This window comes from Plecotus auritus (assembly GCF_963455305.1).
Source record: "Plecotus auritus genome assembly, chromosome: 3".
Taxonomy (NCBI): Eukaryota; Metazoa; Chordata; class Mammalia; order Chiroptera; family Vespertilionidae; genus Plecotus; species Plecotus auritus.
The window spans coordinates 139,869,636-139,888,377 of record NC_137772.1 but is presented as its reverse complement, the minus strand read 5'-3'; the positions used below and the strand labels follow the sequence as shown (position 1 = coordinate 139,888,377).

Sequence of the window (18,742 nt, the reverse complement as noted above, 5' to 3'; positions counted from 1 at the left end):
ACACAACACTAATGGGGTGCCTCCCTCATGCACTGGGGAATGTACCTGCAACTGAGGTCCCAGGTACGTGTCCTTGACTGGGAAATGAACCCACGACCCTTTGGTGCCCGGGCCGGCTGACATTTTAACCACTGAGCAACACCAGCCAGGGCAATGTACTTACTATATTTAAAAAAATTATTTTAAAGCTACAATAATTAACAAGGTATGATAATGGATTAAGAACAAGCAGATCGATAAGGCTGAAGTAAAAGTCTCTGAACATATACAAGAACGTAAGAATTTAATGTTTTTTGAAGGTAAATCAAACAAGTAAAGAAAAAACAACACAAATTGAGGGTACGTTGTTAACCATAAATCTGTGCCTTATATCTAAAAGTAATTCATCTAGAATTTAAGATTTAATTGTAAAAAATAGAACGTTAGGAAAAGTAGCTGAAGATATCTTTGGGGAGTAGGAAGGAATTTTCTTTGTATAGACTCTAAGGAAGTCATAAAATTAATTATATCTTTTAAGAAATGAATGCAACTAAATTGATCAACAATCAGAAACAAAAATCAAGGGAAATGACAATCAAGGAAAATATATTTGTAGTATATGGTAAAGGGTGTTAACCTTCTAAATTATAATGACAGTTTCTGTTATTGCACTGACTTGTGAACTTTGACTTTTTCTCATAATTGCTATATTTCTGAGCCTATTTGTATACTCTGCTCTCAATTTTAAAATAAATTAGAAAAATGAGCAGAGTATACAAATAGGCTCAGAAATATAGCAATTATGAGAAAAAGTCAAAGTTCACAAGTCAGTGCAATAACAGGTAACGAATGTTAATTAGTTGTACTGTGGTATATCTACACAAGTTACTTTATACACCTTAAATAGATGCAATTTTTATTTTGTCAAACATGTTTAAACCTCACAAGTCACTAAAAATATAAATTAATATTTCTTGCTTATTACATTTTAAAGTCTTTTTAAAAATTAAATAATCAATAACTAAATATAACAGTATATATATTACAATGTAAAAAATAGATATGCTTATGTATTACCAGTACAAATCCAAACTTGTATACATATTCTAGAGTGAATTTGCCTTATAAAGCCTTTTAAAAAAAGTTTCTATCCTTTAATTCAATAATTCCTCTTGATTCCATATCCACCCTTCAAAAGTCTGTTTTGTGATACGGAGACCTGGACTCTGCAATCTATAGTTTTCTCTTGCTGGTTGGTTCTATTAGGCTCTGTTATTAGAAGACACAGAGAGGGCGACCGGAAGCCCAGAACAGAATTGCTGCAAGTTTGCTGCTGCTCCTGTCAGCTGCTCCCAGCAACAGCTTCCACTCTCCTCAAATATACCAGAACCAGCTGGCCCAGGCTCCTCAGTGGTTAGGTCCAGCTCCATGAGGTCTGTCCTCCGTGCTGCAGCAGATGGAGGGCAGGGCCTCTTCTCTTAGAGTATAGGCTCTCTGATCCACAACCTCAACCTGGGGTACTATGGTTTTCTCCTTATCAATTTTTCCACTGACCCAGGGTCAAATCCAGAATCTCACACATTGCATTTAATTGTTGGTCAAGATGGTATGGCTAAATAATATTTCATCTATTCATATACTACACTTTTATTTAACTAGTACTGTTACCATTGTAACTCACTAGGTATTAATAATAGGAAAGGAGCAAAGGGGAGGCCAGACACTATAAGCATGGTCATCTGGGCAGCTTCACCAGAAAGCTATACCTTCATGCTCCCCAGGGGCTCACTGGTCCATTCCCTGCAAATCACCAGGGAAGGGGTCCAACAAAGAGGAAGATGGATGCATTCACAGTGAAGTCGAGGTGATGTAGGGAAGGTCATTACTTGTCTTCTCCCCCTGCCCCACCTTTTTTTTTTTTTTAAAGCAGTCTAAACTGGGAAAAAGATAATTGGCTAAAGAGGGTGGCAAGCTCAAAAAATCCCACCAGATTCATTGGATAAGCTCCTAGTTAAAATCCCCAGAGATAAAGGAATTCTCTCTCTTGCCGCTTGTGTTCCTGTTTCTCACTTGCTCCATGATGCGCACACGTATGCGTCTCCATAGCCATGTGGCCCTAGAAGCCACACGTGGGCCATGCAGACTCCATACACAATGGACTGCAGCTGGAACACAAGCTAACCTAGCCAGATAGATGCTGGACTGGACTGTGCACATGTGGAGTCAAACACTGGGCAGTGGCTTTGATCTTAGCCCTGCTGAAGACACAATGGGACTTGCTCCGCGGGGGAACGGAGGAAGATGGGACCTTGAAGAGGAACTCCCTTCATGTTACCTCATCATTCAATAAAGCTTTCCACAATACCCATCCTCCTACAGAGGCCTCAGGAATTTCTTATTCCCGTGGCTTCCCAAGAGTTCCACTTCTACCAGCAACAGGTGGGTGGGGACAAAGAGGACACCTCACCAATAACAATACTGTCCTAAAGGACATTTGATTTGTGTCCATTTCTTAAATTTAAATAATGCTAGAATAAACATCCTTGAGTAGAAGTCTTTGTCTGTACATCTTATTATTTCTTTGGAATAGTTTAGGATCTTTAGGATGATCGTTGAGGATCCAGCAGAAAAATGGAAACCACAACAGTTATTTTCACAGAGAGAATTTAATGTAGGGAACCAGTTATACAGGTTTGGAAGTTTGTCAAGGCTAAAAGGGAGCCCTGAGGTGAGAACAGTAAACACATGAAGCAACTGCCTCTCTAGGTCTGGGTGGGAAAGCGGTTGGACTATTAGAAGTTAGACACTTAGAGGCTCCTCACTGAGTTGAGATGGTTTGTTCCTAGGAGGGAAGAGGAATGTTCATTAATAAGACATTCTGAAAAAGAAGAGGAAATGCCTGGCATTCCTTCTCCTTCCCCCCTTCAACAGAAAACAAACAACAAGCAACTCTTATGTGCTTTGGTAAAGTAGTCCAAACAAAAAGAATTTTGCCACCATAAACATTGAAACCTACCAAAATTCTGCAGAGATTTGAAAAGCAATTTAAAAAGTACATACGATATAAAAACTGGGCTTTGTAGTGGCCATCATTATCTCCAGCAAAAGTAAAAGAAAATACTGTAGGAATTAGGGGGGGGGGGGGAGGCGGGGAGGGGGGAAGGAGGCAAATTATACCAGACCATTTTTCAACTGTAAGTCAATTAAAGTCAGTTTGAACTTTTAAATGACGGGTTGGTGGATTTAAAGCAACAGAGCTTTATGTATTCTTGAGCATGTATGATCGTGCACACAATATGATATCTTCTACTGATATCTGACAATCTGAGAAAGTAAAAACAAAGACATTGAAAACTACAGAAAGAACTAGGCAAGGACCACCACTGGGATGCCAGTTCACTCGGGTTATGAGGTTTTTAATCTGTCTGAAGCTTTAATATATTTGATATAACCTGACTTCATAAAGCACAAAGAACTGACTGAAAAATTCACTTTAGCAGACGTGCTGAATACTTCCACCAAATCATTAGCTGCCAAGTGGCTAAATAAAGCAAGCACAGGTAACTTAGCTGCACTGTATAAGCAGTACCAAATAAGTCTAAACCAGATGGGAACAGATGTATAGAACAGCCCAAAGCTAAGTTCACTATTTTCCAAGAAACTCCCACAGAAAGAACTGCAAATGTCATTTAGCTTCACAGTGAACGTCCTATAGGTCAGCAGGAAGCCCATTACGGGCTGACAGTCCAGGAGACAGACGCACTTTTCAGAGTGCTACTGTAGTAATTTCCTGTGTGAAAAGCTCACTGCTGTTCTGCATTCCTCAGGGTGCATTTCTTATCATCTCAGAGGATGTTGCTCTTCCCCAGGAAGAGGAAGGAACCAGTTGTTACTGGATGTGTGGGCTGAGAGCTGTCAGGCATTTTCGGCATGCCTCAGCTGTGGGAACTGGGGATGCGGCTTAGGTTCCCAGCCCTGGGACAGTGGATAGAGATTACAGCAGTTGGGAGTCACGGTTTAGAAATACAGTATCTCAGGAAGTTGGAAGGCAGAAATAATACTTAGAACTTCAACACTTCCAGTTTACATAAATGTGCTAATTTTCTAAAGGAAATTCTAAAAAGTATCTACTCTGTTGGGCTCCCAAATAGCATCCTATATAATAAAAGCATAATATGCAAATTGTTCCCTCGACTGGAAGTTAGACCAGGGGGCGGGGCCGGCTGGCCAACTGCCCACGGCCCCTTCCCCAGGCCCCTTCCCAGTTGGTGGTGGCAGGCAGCTGGGGGAAGGGAGGCCCCGGCCAGCAGCCGGCAGCTGCTAGGAACCCTACCTGAGCACGAATTTCATGCACTGGGCCTCTAGTGTTTTATAACATCCTTTTGTAGAGTCTCTATCTATCTACACACACACACACACACACACACACACACACACACACACACACACACACATTTCACAGAGAAAAGTTTAAGTGGAGGGTGACCAAACTCTTTTGTGATACTGATTTTAAGCTGATTATTAAGAAACAAAAGAGTTAGAAAGAACCTCTGAACTTTCTCCCTAACCTGCCTAAAGGAATTCAGATAGAAAAACCTGCTCAAAGGAAGGGAACATCACCCCTAGCATCATAATATAAACTAAACTAGTGGCCCAGTGCACAAATTCGTGCACCTTGGGAAAAACTGTGAGCAGTGAGGCTGAGGTGGGCACAGGGGTGGGTCTCAGCCCATCCTCCGTGCCCCCACCCAGCCCCTCCCACTGCGGCCCCCAGTCCCCATCTGCCATCAGCCCCGCTACCGCCACTACCGCCACTCCCACACACCGATGGTGCTGGCCCTGCTCGCACCTGCTGAGGGCGCAGAGCAATTGGGGCTGGCGCCAGCAGTGGATGCAAGCAGCGGCTGCTGCCTTGATCGCTCCTCAGGAGCAGGGGGAGGTGGAGAAGCCCTCAGAGGCAATCAGGGCTTGCAGCAGCTGCTCATACCCACTGACAGTGCCAAGTGATCGGGACCGGCGCTGGGCGCTGGCAGCGGATGTGAGTGGCAGCTCCAGGGCTAGCAGTGGTACAAGTGGGGCTGTCACTGGCAGTGGGTGTGAGAGGTGGCTGCTAGTCCTGATCGCCCCTCAGGAGCAGGGGGAGGTGAAAAAGCCCTGAGGGGCAATCAGGGCCAGCAGCCGCTGGCAGCAGGTGTGAGCGGGGCCAGCACTGGCAGCAGGTGCGAGCACCGGGCGGGACCGCAGTGCATGGGAGCAAAGAATTTTCAGTAACCACCAGAGGCTCGTCCAGATGACAGCAACTGGCGCCCCGCCTTGGTCTGGCACCCCCACTCACCTGCTCCACCATCCTGCCGCGGCCGATGCCCACCATGTTCCGTTCTCTGCTGCCAATGCCCACCAAGTTCTGTGCGCGCCCCCTGGTGGTCAGCACATGTCATAGTGACCGGTTGTTCGGTTGTTCCGCCATTCGGTCTATTTGCATATTAGCCTTTTATTGTATAAAATGAGGCAGACAGGGAGAAATCTAGCAAAGCCTGTGTGTGGAACTTCCACTGTCTCTGGGTGGCCCACCAAGAATTTGTTTACACGTTTGCTTTCTCTTCTACCTGCAAATAACCTGCTTTCTCTTTAAAATTCCAGATCCCTGCCTCCCTCTCCTTTTTCCAGAACTGCCCAACTCACCCTTGAGTCTCATATTCTTATGGCACCACTGTATGGACATCTGTAATAAATTTTGGACATTTTCTCCTGTTAATCTGTCTCAAGTTAATTTTATTATTAGTCCAGTTAGAAGATCTTAGAAGGTGGGAGGAAAATTATTTTTGTGACTCCACAAGTCTTAAATCACTTTCCTCAATAAGTATAGGGACCAATTTTGTTGTTGGTGGAAAACAGGCTCTTCCACGAGATAGTGAGAAGAGCATTTCACTGATCCACGCATGGGAGATTGTGGTGTGGCAAGATTTGTGATGCAAAATCAAAGGAGTTCCTCTCTTGGATTTTCAATGTCTAATCTCCATCCATCTGGCCATGAAAAAAGTCCAACTGTCTTAAGCAAGGCCATGACAAAGGTGAGTGTCCAGTTTCCGCTTCATATTAAAGCTAGTCCTTTTGGAGACCATGTGGTCTGCTGCCCCCCCCCCCCCCCCGTTTCCCCCAGCTGCTAGACCCGCATGGTCACATGTTCCTGGCAGGAGGGATTTGCCAATGAATGAGGCAAGTGTGGGTCATGAAGCGAAAGGCGTTTGGGGAGAGGGAAAGAGAGGGAGAAAGAGAGATGGGGGAGAGAGAAAGAGGGGAAGAGGAAGAGAGAGAGGGAGGGAGGAGAAAAAGAGAGGGAAAGAAAGAGAGAGGGGGGAGAGGAAGAGAGAGAGATAGAGGGAAACAGAGAGAGGGAGACAGAGAGTGTGTGCTCTTTGTGTTCTGGGATTATAACCAGGAGCTTTATCCAAGTAACCAATCATCTTCCCAAGCTTTTTTGGGTTTGCATTGGGTCAATGATCTTTTTACTAGGCTAGACTGACAGTACTCATTTTGACTTCTATTGCACAGCCCCCCCCCCCGCCCCCGCCAAATTAATCTGTGGGGAACAGGAGGTGTGAAGCTGTAGCTTCCTAGTGAAGCACACAGGACTCCGCTCCCCAGCTGACGGTGCTCTACAATGTCTGACTCCCCTTGCTCTCTTCCTATTAATATCTAGCTAACTTCAGTAACAGTTTTACTGCATAAAGTATTATTTAACTAAGGTTATTTTTAAAATTTGAATTAGCATATAATTTTTAGTGAAAGAAAACATTAATGTAAGCTTTTTTCCCCCTGTGACCTTGAGACTTAAAGGGAATGAAGCTCAAATTAGTAAAATTTTCAGTATGGCTACATCAAACATGGAACTTAGTAATTATTATGATTTTTATTAAAAAGTATCTTTTATTTGGAGAATATAAGAAAGCCTCTGACCCACATTACATTTTATAGATTTCCAGATCTCTATCTTCTAAGAAACAAAAGAACATGTCCCTTTAAGAAACTAAAAAGTTTTAGTGTTTTTTTATTTTAATATCCTAAAACATTTTTTTTTAAAGGTCAGCTATCACATTCACAACTGCTAGTACTTTTTAAAACATATGGGGCATGATGTACTTCAAAAGCAAGGATAGAACTCATTTGAAAATGGTAAGAAATTTGTTAAAATGTTGTATTTTTCAACTTTTATTTTTGTTATCATGTATGTCTTATTTTAAAAATGCATTTGACAATTTCATTACCTCATTTCTTAAAAACTCAAAGGGCAATGATATGTTAAACACAAAAACATAACTTCCAAACTCGCTGCAAGCCTTTTCAGAAGGGCTCATTGAACCAGGAAGGACCAGGTCGCCAACCAGTGGTCCACTGGTGGTCTATGAGGTCCAAAAGGTTGGCGACCGCTGGTCTAGACCACCAGCGGCGGTGGCTGCAGCACCGGTGGAAAAGGCAACATGCCCACCAGCCCGGAGCTGGGGAGCACTTTTATACGTTACGTTTTGGGGAAGGAAGATATAAGTGGTTCTATAAGAATTTACATTGGCTACAGATAAAGAGGATGGGATAAGGTAAGGGGGGCATGTTCAGACAGGTGCGAAGTCCATAAAGAAGAAGTGCTTGCTACACTTTGGGCTGGTTGCAGGCAATATCCCGTCAAGTTCAGGTATAAGGAAGAATCTGCGGCTCCTGAGGTTCGGTGGCACCTGGCTATTCTCTTTCAGGTAACTGTGGAAATAGCCACCTGGAAATTAACTCAAAATTCCAACATAAACTAAGGAATGTGAGCAGTCTTATTGGCTGGTTCCCAGCTATTAATAGGCAAACCGCCTAAATGCTCTGTCTCTTTCTCTCACGCTCCCGCCTCCATAATTTAATTTAAACATCTCAGAATTCTTTTTCCTGGTCAGTTTTTAAATTATTTCTCAACTCTGATAAGAATTCCTCTTTTACTTCTACTAAGCATTTTAGAAATACACTTAACTTTTTTAGTCACTGGATTAAAAAAAAATTCTGTGTCTGATAGCTTGACATATTCACTATAGTTTGAAATTCAGACTAAAAGTATTGTGGAAGGCAAAGAGATGGACTCTACAAATGCCTATGTTCATTTCCTTTCAGGAGGCAGCTACTGCAGGGCCACTGAACCGATGCCTGAAGATGCCACAAAAAACGTTTCCAAAAGCTTAGTAAGCAGCAACAAAATTATAAGCAAATGTACCTAGTTTCAGAAATCATTTACAAGTTAAATGCCACCTGATAAACTGTAGCAAAGTTTAGAAATTTAAGGAAGAACCTCACCTACCTCCACACTTAGAGGCTGTTTATATGTAAATCCAGGAATGTTAGCTTACAGAAAAATAGTGAAAGCAAAAGGTTTGTGCAACATGATTTTTACTGATTTTCCTGGGAAAGGAAAAAGGGATTTGGGGACAATAAATTTCATATTGCCATCTTATCCTTTCAAAGTCATAAATTTTAGTTTTAGGGCATTTAGTTTTGCATACACTGTGTTCTTTCAAGTAAATCTTTCCAAATCTTTGCTTACATAAGCAGTTGGGAACTGGAATAACTGAACTAGTTATGCAATGTTGTTTAGTAACCAGGACAAACGGTTGCCACAACATCCGTGGAGACATTCTCTCTGTATCTGCAAGTTTACTCTTTAAACGTCCCCGTGTTTTGTCAACACATTAATATTTTTCAGATAGCATATTCCATATGACAACCTCCATGAAATGTAAAACACTTTTCTTCCTAAAAGTAGACTTATGCAAAAATCTTTCCAAAGGGAAACCAATACACTTTGCTGAAAAATACGAATCTAAATGACATCTAGGAAGGGGTGTGTTTTACCACTTTACTTCTCAAAGGCACAGAAACAGCAGAGTACCTCTTGCACTGATTCAGCTCATCACTTCACTGATCCCAGAAAAGAAGATAGAAACACCGCAGTTCTTTTTCTCTCAGCAACCCCACTGGCAAACAAGGCCAAACCAGGAGATTATCTGGGCCATCCTGAGATTACTCAGGGTTACACCATATTGTCCCTGGGGAAAGGGCATAGGGAATCCCACTGCTGACATCCAATCTGTCAGGAAATCCTCTTGGCTCTGCCTTCAAAATACATCCAGAATTCCATCACTTAGCATCACCTCCTCTGCGAGCACCCCAGGTCATTGCCTCCTGTCTGAGTATTTCACTAGCTTTCTAATTGGTCCCCTCGTTCTCTGTCCACTACTGCGCCCCCCGCCCCCCCCCCCCGCCCCGCCAATTCTCCACACAGTAGCCAAAATGAAGCTTTAAAACATGTCAAATCAGTCCCTCCTCTGAAGGTGACCCTTGGTGATTCCTATCTCACTCTCCATCTGGCCATCTAGCATTGCTCCTGCTTGCCTGATCTTTCCGGACATTCATGTGACTTGTTCCCTTCATTCCTTCAGTCCTTTACTCAAATGTCACCACAACATGATTTCTGTCTTGGCCCTCTAAAACACACCCGCTTCCTGCCTGCCCACAGCGCTTTTTCCATCTTTGCATTTTTTGGTCTACTTTACTATACAGTCTATTTTTAAATTTGTGAATTGCTTGCCTCCCCCACCAGAATTTGAATGTAGTCTTCTCAAGGGTAGGTGTTTTTCTTTTGTTCACGAGAACAGTAAGTGACACAGAATAGTTACTCAAGAAATACTGAGAGCCAAAAATGTGAGTGGCCATGCTCCCTGCAGTCTGCCACATCCATTACCCATTGAGTTAAGTAACCTAAAGACCCCAAGCTAGGCTGATGCACTTTTACTACCACGTTGTAGTTTCAATTACTTTTTTTGTTTTGTTCTGTTAATCCTCACTTGAGGATATATATTTTTCCCATTGGTTTTTAGAGAGAGTGGAAGGGAGGGAGAAAGGGGTGGGGGGGGGAGAGAGAGAGAAAGAGAGAGAGAGAGAGAGAGTGAGAGAGAGAGAGAGAGACAGAGAGAAAGAGATGTAGGAGAGACACATCAATTGGCTGCCTCCCCCACACACCCCACTGGGGTGGGCATCTAACCTGCAACCCAGGTACATGTCCTTGACTGGGAATCTTCAGTCGGCAGTGCAAGGGCCAACACTCTAACCACTGAGCTACCGGCCAGGGCCCAATTGCTTTGGAGGCATCTAATTATACCTTGCTGTCCCCTCTGGGAATGCCCCTATCAAAAGTCTACCCATCTATGGTCAGGGCAAGAATTGGCCAAAGGTTTTCTTCTAGGGAAGTCCTTGTTTCCTCCAGTCCATTAATGGTCTTTTCTGAATACTCCCATTAGCAACCTTTCAATTGACAATCACGTACACTTGGCAATCTAGTATACTGAAACTGCCACTTGTTTCCTACACTGTTATTTCTGCCTGGTGAGGTTGGACATTTCTTGAGGTCAGGTGGTCAGCTTGAGTCCCCTCCACATCTCATGCAATTCCTTCATGCAGTATGGCTTTAAGAATTTTGATTGATGAACAGCAAAAAACTGTAGACACTGATATTCTTCTATGATGTAATTGCAAATTCTCCATTTATTGTAGAGAATTCATTTGACCTGAAAAATACTGTCCCTTACTCTAAAGAAAGGTATACACATTATATTCATATTCTCTACACAGTGGCCAGAATGAAGATGAGATCACTGTTTCAGTTCTCTGAGAAGACTGCAGTGTTTTGACAATCAGAGCAACACTGGCAAGATTGTCAATTTCATTTTGTTCATTTATAGGACAAATAACAAAATTAATACTTCAAAACTTAGGAATATGGTTTATCTAAATATAGAAACATTTAAATAATCCCAGAGTATTATAAATAAATTTTATTTCCAGTCAGCATTTTTTAAAACACTTTATATTAGGATACAGAAGAGGAATTCTCATTTTGCTGCTTGCCTTTTTGGGTGGGGTGGGGCGAATACTGGAACATCTTACGTATCTATATCATGTCAATAAATGCCCTTGTACAATTTTGATGACAAAACCTTGGTCTCATTGTAACTGAATATTTGAAAATATTAAAAAAAATTCACTGGATTCTTTAATTAAATAATCTTTAAAAAATCAGTATATAAGTGACAACATAATCACAATAAAGATTCAAAAATTTGAGATCCATATTATTAAACTATGTCTATATGACAGCCAGTATATGCCTTTACAGAAACACTATTTTACACACAAAGCTTTAAAAATGCAGACTGGTAACAGCTTATTTTGATCCCAAAATATTGTATCAAATTTACTGCCTGGCATTAGAGGCATATGTGCAAGCCACAAAAATACCAATTGGCACACTGCATGCCATAATTCCTTCTGTGTAGCAAAAAGGCATCAGAGCATAGGTAAGATATCAGTACACTTAGATCTTCAACTCATCCTGCACATAATATTAACTCAAGCCAAAGTAGAAATGGAAACCAACTATTTCTTATACCACAACAAACCTGCTTTTATCCTAAGAAATTTGACGAATTAAGGTTTAAAGAGTAATCTTTTTATGTCCCATCTTGATTAAATGAATTTCTAAGGAAACTTTCTTCCAGTTTACAAAAACCAAACAAATCCCCAAATAAACAATAACCACAATAACAAAAGCCAAACCCAGCTTTAAGCACTGCTCTTATTGAATTCCAATAGTTCTCTGAGTTTTTAAATTATAATCACAGGCAAAGTCCACACCATAAATATTTAATGCAAATATGCTTTATGCCAACAGTTCAAAGTGATTTCACTTTAGTTTTCTAACCAATTATCTATCACTGAGCTAAAAAATATTACATATACACAATGAAGAGCCAACCTGGATGGGAGAAGATATTTGCAAATGATTATCCAATAAGGGGTTATATCCAAAATACATAAGGAACTCATACAACCTGACACCAAAAACAAACCAACAATCCAACCTGAATAGACATTTCTACCCAGAGGGCATACAGATGGCCAACTGACATATGAGAAGATGCTCAATATCATTAATCATTAGGGAAATGCAAATTAAAACCACAATGAGCTATCACCTCACACCTGTCAGAGTGGCTATCATCACTAAATCAACAAATAACAAGTGCTGGAGAGGATGTGGAGAAAAGGGAACCCTTGAGGGCACTGCTGGTGGGATTTTAATTAGTGCAGCCACTATAGAAAACAGTATGGAGATTCCTGAAAATATTAAAAATAGAGCTGCCATATATATGATCCTGAAATTCCACTTCTGGGTATTTCTCGAAAAGAAATAAAAACACTAATTTGAAAAGATATATGCACCCCTATATTCACTGCAGCATTACTAGTAACAGCCAAGATACGGAAGCAATCTAGATGTCCATCAATAGGTGAATGGATAAATAAGATTCGGCGCGCGCGCGCACACACACACACACACACACACACACACACACAATGGAAAATTATTCAGCAATGAGAAAGAATGATATTGTGCCATGTGTGACAACCTGGATGGACCTAGAGAGTATTATGCAAAGTGAAGTAAGTCAGAGAAAGACAAATACTCTACATGGTATCATTTACATGTGGATTCCAAATGAAACAAAATAAATGAATAAAGAAAACAGAAACAGACCACAGATATAGAGAATGAGCTGATGGTTGCCAAAGGGGAGGATGTGGGAGGGATGGCAATTAAAAAGAAACTTTAAAAAAATAAAAGGAAAAAAAATTTAAAGAAAAGCACGTTAGAGATGTTCTTTATAAAAATCTAAATGCTTTATGAGCATCTATTCCTTCAGAAAAATGCCCCAATATATATATATATATATATATATATATATATATATATATATATATATATATATAAATATATAAAACCAGGAGTCGCGCTATACCTTGCCTGGGGGCAAGCAGTGATCTTCCAGATTATAAAAGAATATGCCTAGATGGGACTTCATAAACCGAATCCCAAACCAATTTATAGCAACAAGTTTTTATCCTGTTTTCTTGTCTGTTTTATTTTTATGTAGCATCAGGCACACAACTCAAAGTAACTGTGGAGTCTTCTTCCTTTTAATGCTTACATATTGGGTTGAACCATGGGAAATCACTGATATTAGCCCATTTTACTTACAAAATGGCAATTTCACATAATTTAACCTAATATTATCCTCCCATGGATAATAATTATACTCTTGGACTTATTATTCTGTTTTGTATCACAACAGCAGATGTGTCATGTGTTTATTACACAGAATTGTCCTCTAGAAGTCCCACATAGACTGCATTCCCGAGTGAGGGGCCTATACCATAGACTAGCTGACTTTGGCACCTGTGGATTACCATCCAAGGATGGATGATTCCCTGCTATCAACTGCTAGGTGGCAGTTATGCCACCTCCACGGCACAGTCCACCGAGAACACCTGGACTCCTCGGGCCATGAAGCTCTGCAAAGCTTGAAGGGTAATGGCAGCAAGAGTGAGTCTCAAAGTGTGGACTGTCTGCTAAGTCAGGAATGCCCAAATGTAGTCTAAGAAGGCAGAACATCTCCAAACCACCTAGTTTTTGCTTCTCTCACTACAGGGACCAAACCCCGCTCACCAGGATTTGTGAATTTCAGCACACCTTTCAGTAGTGACACCATCACAGGAGTGTCACCAAGACCATGCCACTCCTATCATTTGTTCTTATGATTAGTTGCACTGACTGGCAGAATCGATGGCAACAATGATCAGCCTTGCAATGACGAACAGACTCAAATTGATATGCTGAGACACTCAATTTTTGAAGACTTTGGATATACTGAGCAAATAAATTATCTGTATGGAATTTTACAAACAAAATTGCAAGTATTAGGAATATTTTTGAATGTCTGCTTAGTCCACCAGGAGGAATTAACAAAGGTAAACAACTGCTTTTAAGGAGACTACAAGTAAGTGTAACACCTCTGAAAGGCAATTAACAAAGAAGAAAGTCTGTTCTGTGACAGCAAGTGAAATGTCATCTGGGTAGCACCTTGACAGGAGATGAAACAGTGTGTATGGCTTAGACTGAGTTTGAGGTCCTCAAAATGAAGGCTTTTTAGGAAACTGGGCTGCTCCCCCTTGTGGCTATGTAGATACATTGTAAATATGACTTTGTATAAAGTTTTTCTATGCTAAAATGTTAGGCTATTTAGCCCACTTTTTATCACCTCTCCTTTAAAGAAAAATGGATTGTGCCAAATACCGAAATGCCACTTAAATGTCAAAGAAAACTTACGGTGGTAGAATCAAAAGAAAGGATGTCCACAACAGGGGGAGTAGAGGTCCGCAAGTCAGTTACCTCAAGCTTTGGATTAATCTGTGTATATACATAAGAAAAGTTAATATTAGAAATTTATACCATAAGAAACTGGAGGACATTTGTAAAACTTAGAGGACATTTCCTAATATATTCTAAAATTAAAGTACATTGGTATATTCATTAACATGGATGTAAAAGTTTAAAACAAAATGTTAGCCTTTTGAATCTATCAATGTATAAGAAAAGATCATGACCAAGTTGAATTTATTCCAGAAATAAAAAGTTAATTTTACATTAGAAAATCAATATAATTCACCTAATAAGGGGATTTAAAAACAAAATAAAATGACCCACCTCAAAATGCAGAAAAAATCCTAGCCAGTTTATTAACACAAGAAAAGGAAATAAAAGTTGTTAAGATGTAAGAATTGTAATAGAAGAAATAAAATTGTCATCATATATTATATAATTGTCTATGGAGAAATCCCCAAAGAATCTACTGCTACATCATTAAACCTAAAAGAAAGTTTACTAAATTGAAAATAAAACTAAGTTGTATGTCTGCACTTCAAGATAGTTAGAAATATAAATTTCAAAAAGATATTTACAATACCATAAAATAAATACATCAGAATCTATATATATAAAAGCATACGCGACCGTTCGACTGGTAGCTATGATGCGCAATGACCACCAGGGGACAGACGCTCCAACTAGTAGGTTAGGTTGCTGCCGGGGCCCTATCAGCCCTGAAACTAATTCACCTGCACCCCAGACCCAGAGAGGAGGGAGGAGGGAGCCCAATTCCCTGTGGAATCGGCTGTGGGTTAGCTTGCTGCTGGGGCCCTGTTGGCCCCGACTCTGATTCACCCACACCAGATTCCCTTTCAATGTGCACGAATCCATGCACCAGGCCACTAGTAAACATATAAAAATGGGTATGACCTATACAGGAAAAAATAATCAAACTCATGTAAAGACACAAAATAAAAAGTTCTAACAGTAGGAGCTCAGATGGAGAGTCCTGTATGTACGGAAAATAAATATAAAAGGAAAATAGTACCTCAAATCAACAGAGGAAAGATGATTTATAGTTGAGAAAACTGGCTCATTATATGGGCCCCTGACTAATATACTACATACAAAGGTAGATAACATATCAACTAGAAATCTAAGTGTTATGTTGTTACAAAGTTAATAAAGATAAATAAGAACTAGAGGCCTGGTGCACGAAATTCGTGCATGGGGGGTGTCCCTCAGCCCAGCCTGCACCCTCTCCAATCTGGGACCCCTCGAGGGATGTCCAACTGCCCGTTTAGGCCCGATTCTGGTAGGGCCTAAATGGGATCGGGCCTAAACGGGCAGTTGGACATCCCTCTCACAATCCAGGACTGCTGGCTCCCAACTGCTCGCCTGCCTGCCTTCCTGATTGCCCCTAACCGCTTCTGCCTTGCCAGCCTAATCACCCCCTAACCACTCCCCTGCCAGCCTGATTGCCCCTAACTGCCCTCCACTGCAGGCCTGGTCACCCCTAATTGCCCTCCCCTGCAGGCCTGGTCACCCCTAACTGCCCTCCCCTGCAGGCCTGGTCCTCCCCAACTGCCCTTCCCTGTAGGCCCAGTTGCCCCCAACTTCCCTCCTCTGCTGGCCTGGTCACCCCTAACTACCCTCCCCTGGAGGCTTGATTGCCCCCAACTGCCCTCCCTTGCAGGCCTGGTCCCTCCCAACTGCCCTCCCCTGCTGGCCATCTTGTGGCGGCCAGCTTGTGTCCACATGGGGGCAGCCATCTTGTGTTGGAGTGATGGTGAATTTGCATATTACTGTTTTATTAGATAGGATAGAGGCCTGGTGCACAGGTGGGGGCCGGCTGGTTTGCCCTGAAGGGTGTCCCGGATCAGGGTTGGGGTTCCCTTGGGGCATGGGGTGGCCTGGGCGAGGGGCCTGTGGTGGTTTGCAGGCCAGCCACACCCCCTGGCAACCCAAGTGGAGGCCCTGGGATCTGGAATTTATTTATCTTCTATAATTAAAACTTTGTAGCCTTGAGCAGAGGCCAGGGCCAGCCAGGGCAGGCGGGAAGCTTGGCTTCCTCCATGGCCAGGGGCAACCCAAGCCTCCTGCTCTCTACAGCTTCGTGGCTGCCGCCATTTTTGTTGGGATTTATTTATCTTCTATAATTGAAACTTTGTAGCCTTGAGCAGAGGCCAGGGCCAGCCAGGGTGGGCGGGAAGCTTGGCTTCCTCCATTGCTGGGGAAACCCAAGCCTCCTGCTTGCTCCGTGGCTGCAGCCATCTTAGTTGGGTTAATTTGCATACTCGCTCCTGACTGGCTGGTGGGTGTGGCTGGTGGGTGTAGCGGAGGTATGGTCAATTTGCATGTTTCTCTTTTATTAGTGTAGATATGTTTGCGACCCAGGGTCGAGAAGGACTATTAGTACTTACACAAAAGCTGCAAAAGCAAAACCACAAAAAAAAATATTAATGCATCTGATTATATCAAAAGTAAGGATTTCTGTTTAACAATGAACATCACAAAGTTAACACTCAGATGATGGAACAGAAGGAGGTAGTGTGATGTCTAAAACTAAAAAGAGCAAATATCTAAAATCCTTAAGAAAAAACCTACAAATCAACGTGAAAAAGACATAAATCCCAAGAAAAAAAATTATAGAAAAGAAAACCTGACAGTTAAACCATCACATAAAGAGATTTTCAGAAACGTTAGTAATTAGAAAGATTAAAGCAAAATATTACTTGACACCTATTAAACCGCAAATACTTGAAAGGTCAATGATGCCAACATCAATATCAGCATTGTTTGTAATGCAAAAAAGAAAAAATAAGCATGGCCGAAAACCCCAAATGTTTATCAACAGTAGGGTAGATACATAAATCATGGAGATTACTACTGTGATAAATTCATCGGAATCACACACAGCAGTGAAAGAAATGAACTACAACTACATGCAACAATATGTAAATGTACGAATTCTGAGTGCATACATGATTCTCAGGATTTTAATATTATATTAAAAAGCAGATTACAGAAAAATATACTCAGTATGATTTCATTTGTATAAAGTTTAAAACCATCAAACCATACTTTTGTGTGAAACATAATACTTTGTTTAAAAAAAGCAAAGGAATAATTAACTAGAGTGGCGACTACTTTTGAGGGAGGTTATTTCCGAATTTGAGAAAATAAAATTAAACCACATCACGACCAACTATTTATTATACATTATGAATAGAAGCAGAACTTGTTATGAAATGAATGACAGGAGTAAGGACTCTGAAGAATTGCAAGGAAGAACTTGGTATCTGAGCACCTAGTGAGAAAGGGCTCCTATGGAGGACTCAGAGCTGAAGATGGCTCCTTTACAGAAGGTTTTGAAAACACTCACACAGAAAACACACACACAGAGAAAACACAGCAAGAGGTGAATGCTGACTTTTGCACAGGGTAGCAATAAGAGAGGTTGGCAAAGGTCAAATTGTGAAGGGTGGAGGAATTTGGGAAGGCACAAACAAACTGGAAGCTAAAATGTGCTTTAGAAAGATTAATGGGACAGAGACATGCAGAGTATCAAGAATAAAGCAGGGATAAGAGTGAGGACACCATTGTAACAGTCCTGGGCAGTGGAGGTGAGGGCTGAGCCAGAGGTTAGAGGAGTGGAATGATTTTAAAAGCAATTATCCTATTTGAAGGGTATAGCTGTAGTTTTGGAAACATGAAGAAACTTTTATAGTTATTCAGCCAATTGTGTTAGAGGCAGAGGTACACACACCTAGTAATCGCCATGCTACAGTAAAGAAAAGATTACAACTTCAGGGTGAGAAGGGGGACTAGCTTCTCAATACCCATGTTCCTTCCTGGCTGTCCATAGAGCAGAACACACAGCCCCATCCTATGAGCTCTGAGCCAGAGTTAAAGCGCAAGTCAAGAAATCTGAGGATGACAGCGTTCCTTTCCATCTTAAGACAAGCTGTCCTAAGAAACTGCTTGCAAACATTCTATTCTCTTTTATCTACTGCCACCTAGTGTAGATATGAAATTGGTTACCTATGAAAAATACAATCTGGCTTTACCACCTGAACCTGGAACTGCTCTAAAAATCTAAATCATGTGGAAATAAATGGTCAGCATCTCTCATGGATAAATCCTTGAGCTGACACAAGTTGGGAAACTGTTGATGTAACAGCATTTTATTGTATTGTGGCACAAGTTGCTGTCACATACATTAAACAGAGCAGGAAATTCTTATTAAGTAAAAGTTTACATTCCTCTCCATAATGAAAATATGCTGGGGATGAAGAGGGAAGGGTGACAGTCACAGTTAAGTTCTTTGCTAGCTAACCTTCAGGAATACCAACACTACCTTCTAGCTTTCCATTTTTATTAAAAGGAGAAACCTTTAATAATTAGTTGCCTTGAAATGAAGTGGGCCCTTATGAGAGGCTGAATGCTCTATCACTGAACACAGGGCATATAACT

At 41.3% G+C, this 18,742-nt stretch overlaps 1 protein-coding gene across 1 annotated transcript in view; it reads right to left on the bottom strand.

The window, feature by feature from the left end:
* POC1B (POC1 centriolar protein B) overlaps positions 1–18,742 on the bottom strand; it is a 107,526-nt gene that overhangs the window by 30,228 nt on the left and 58,556 nt on the right. The window contains exon 10 of the mRNA XM_080662452.1: positions 14,228–14,308. Coding sequence (XP_080518578.1) covers positions 14,228–14,308 — 81 coding nt within the window. The remainder of the gene's footprint in view (positions 1–14,227; positions 14,309–18,742) is intronic.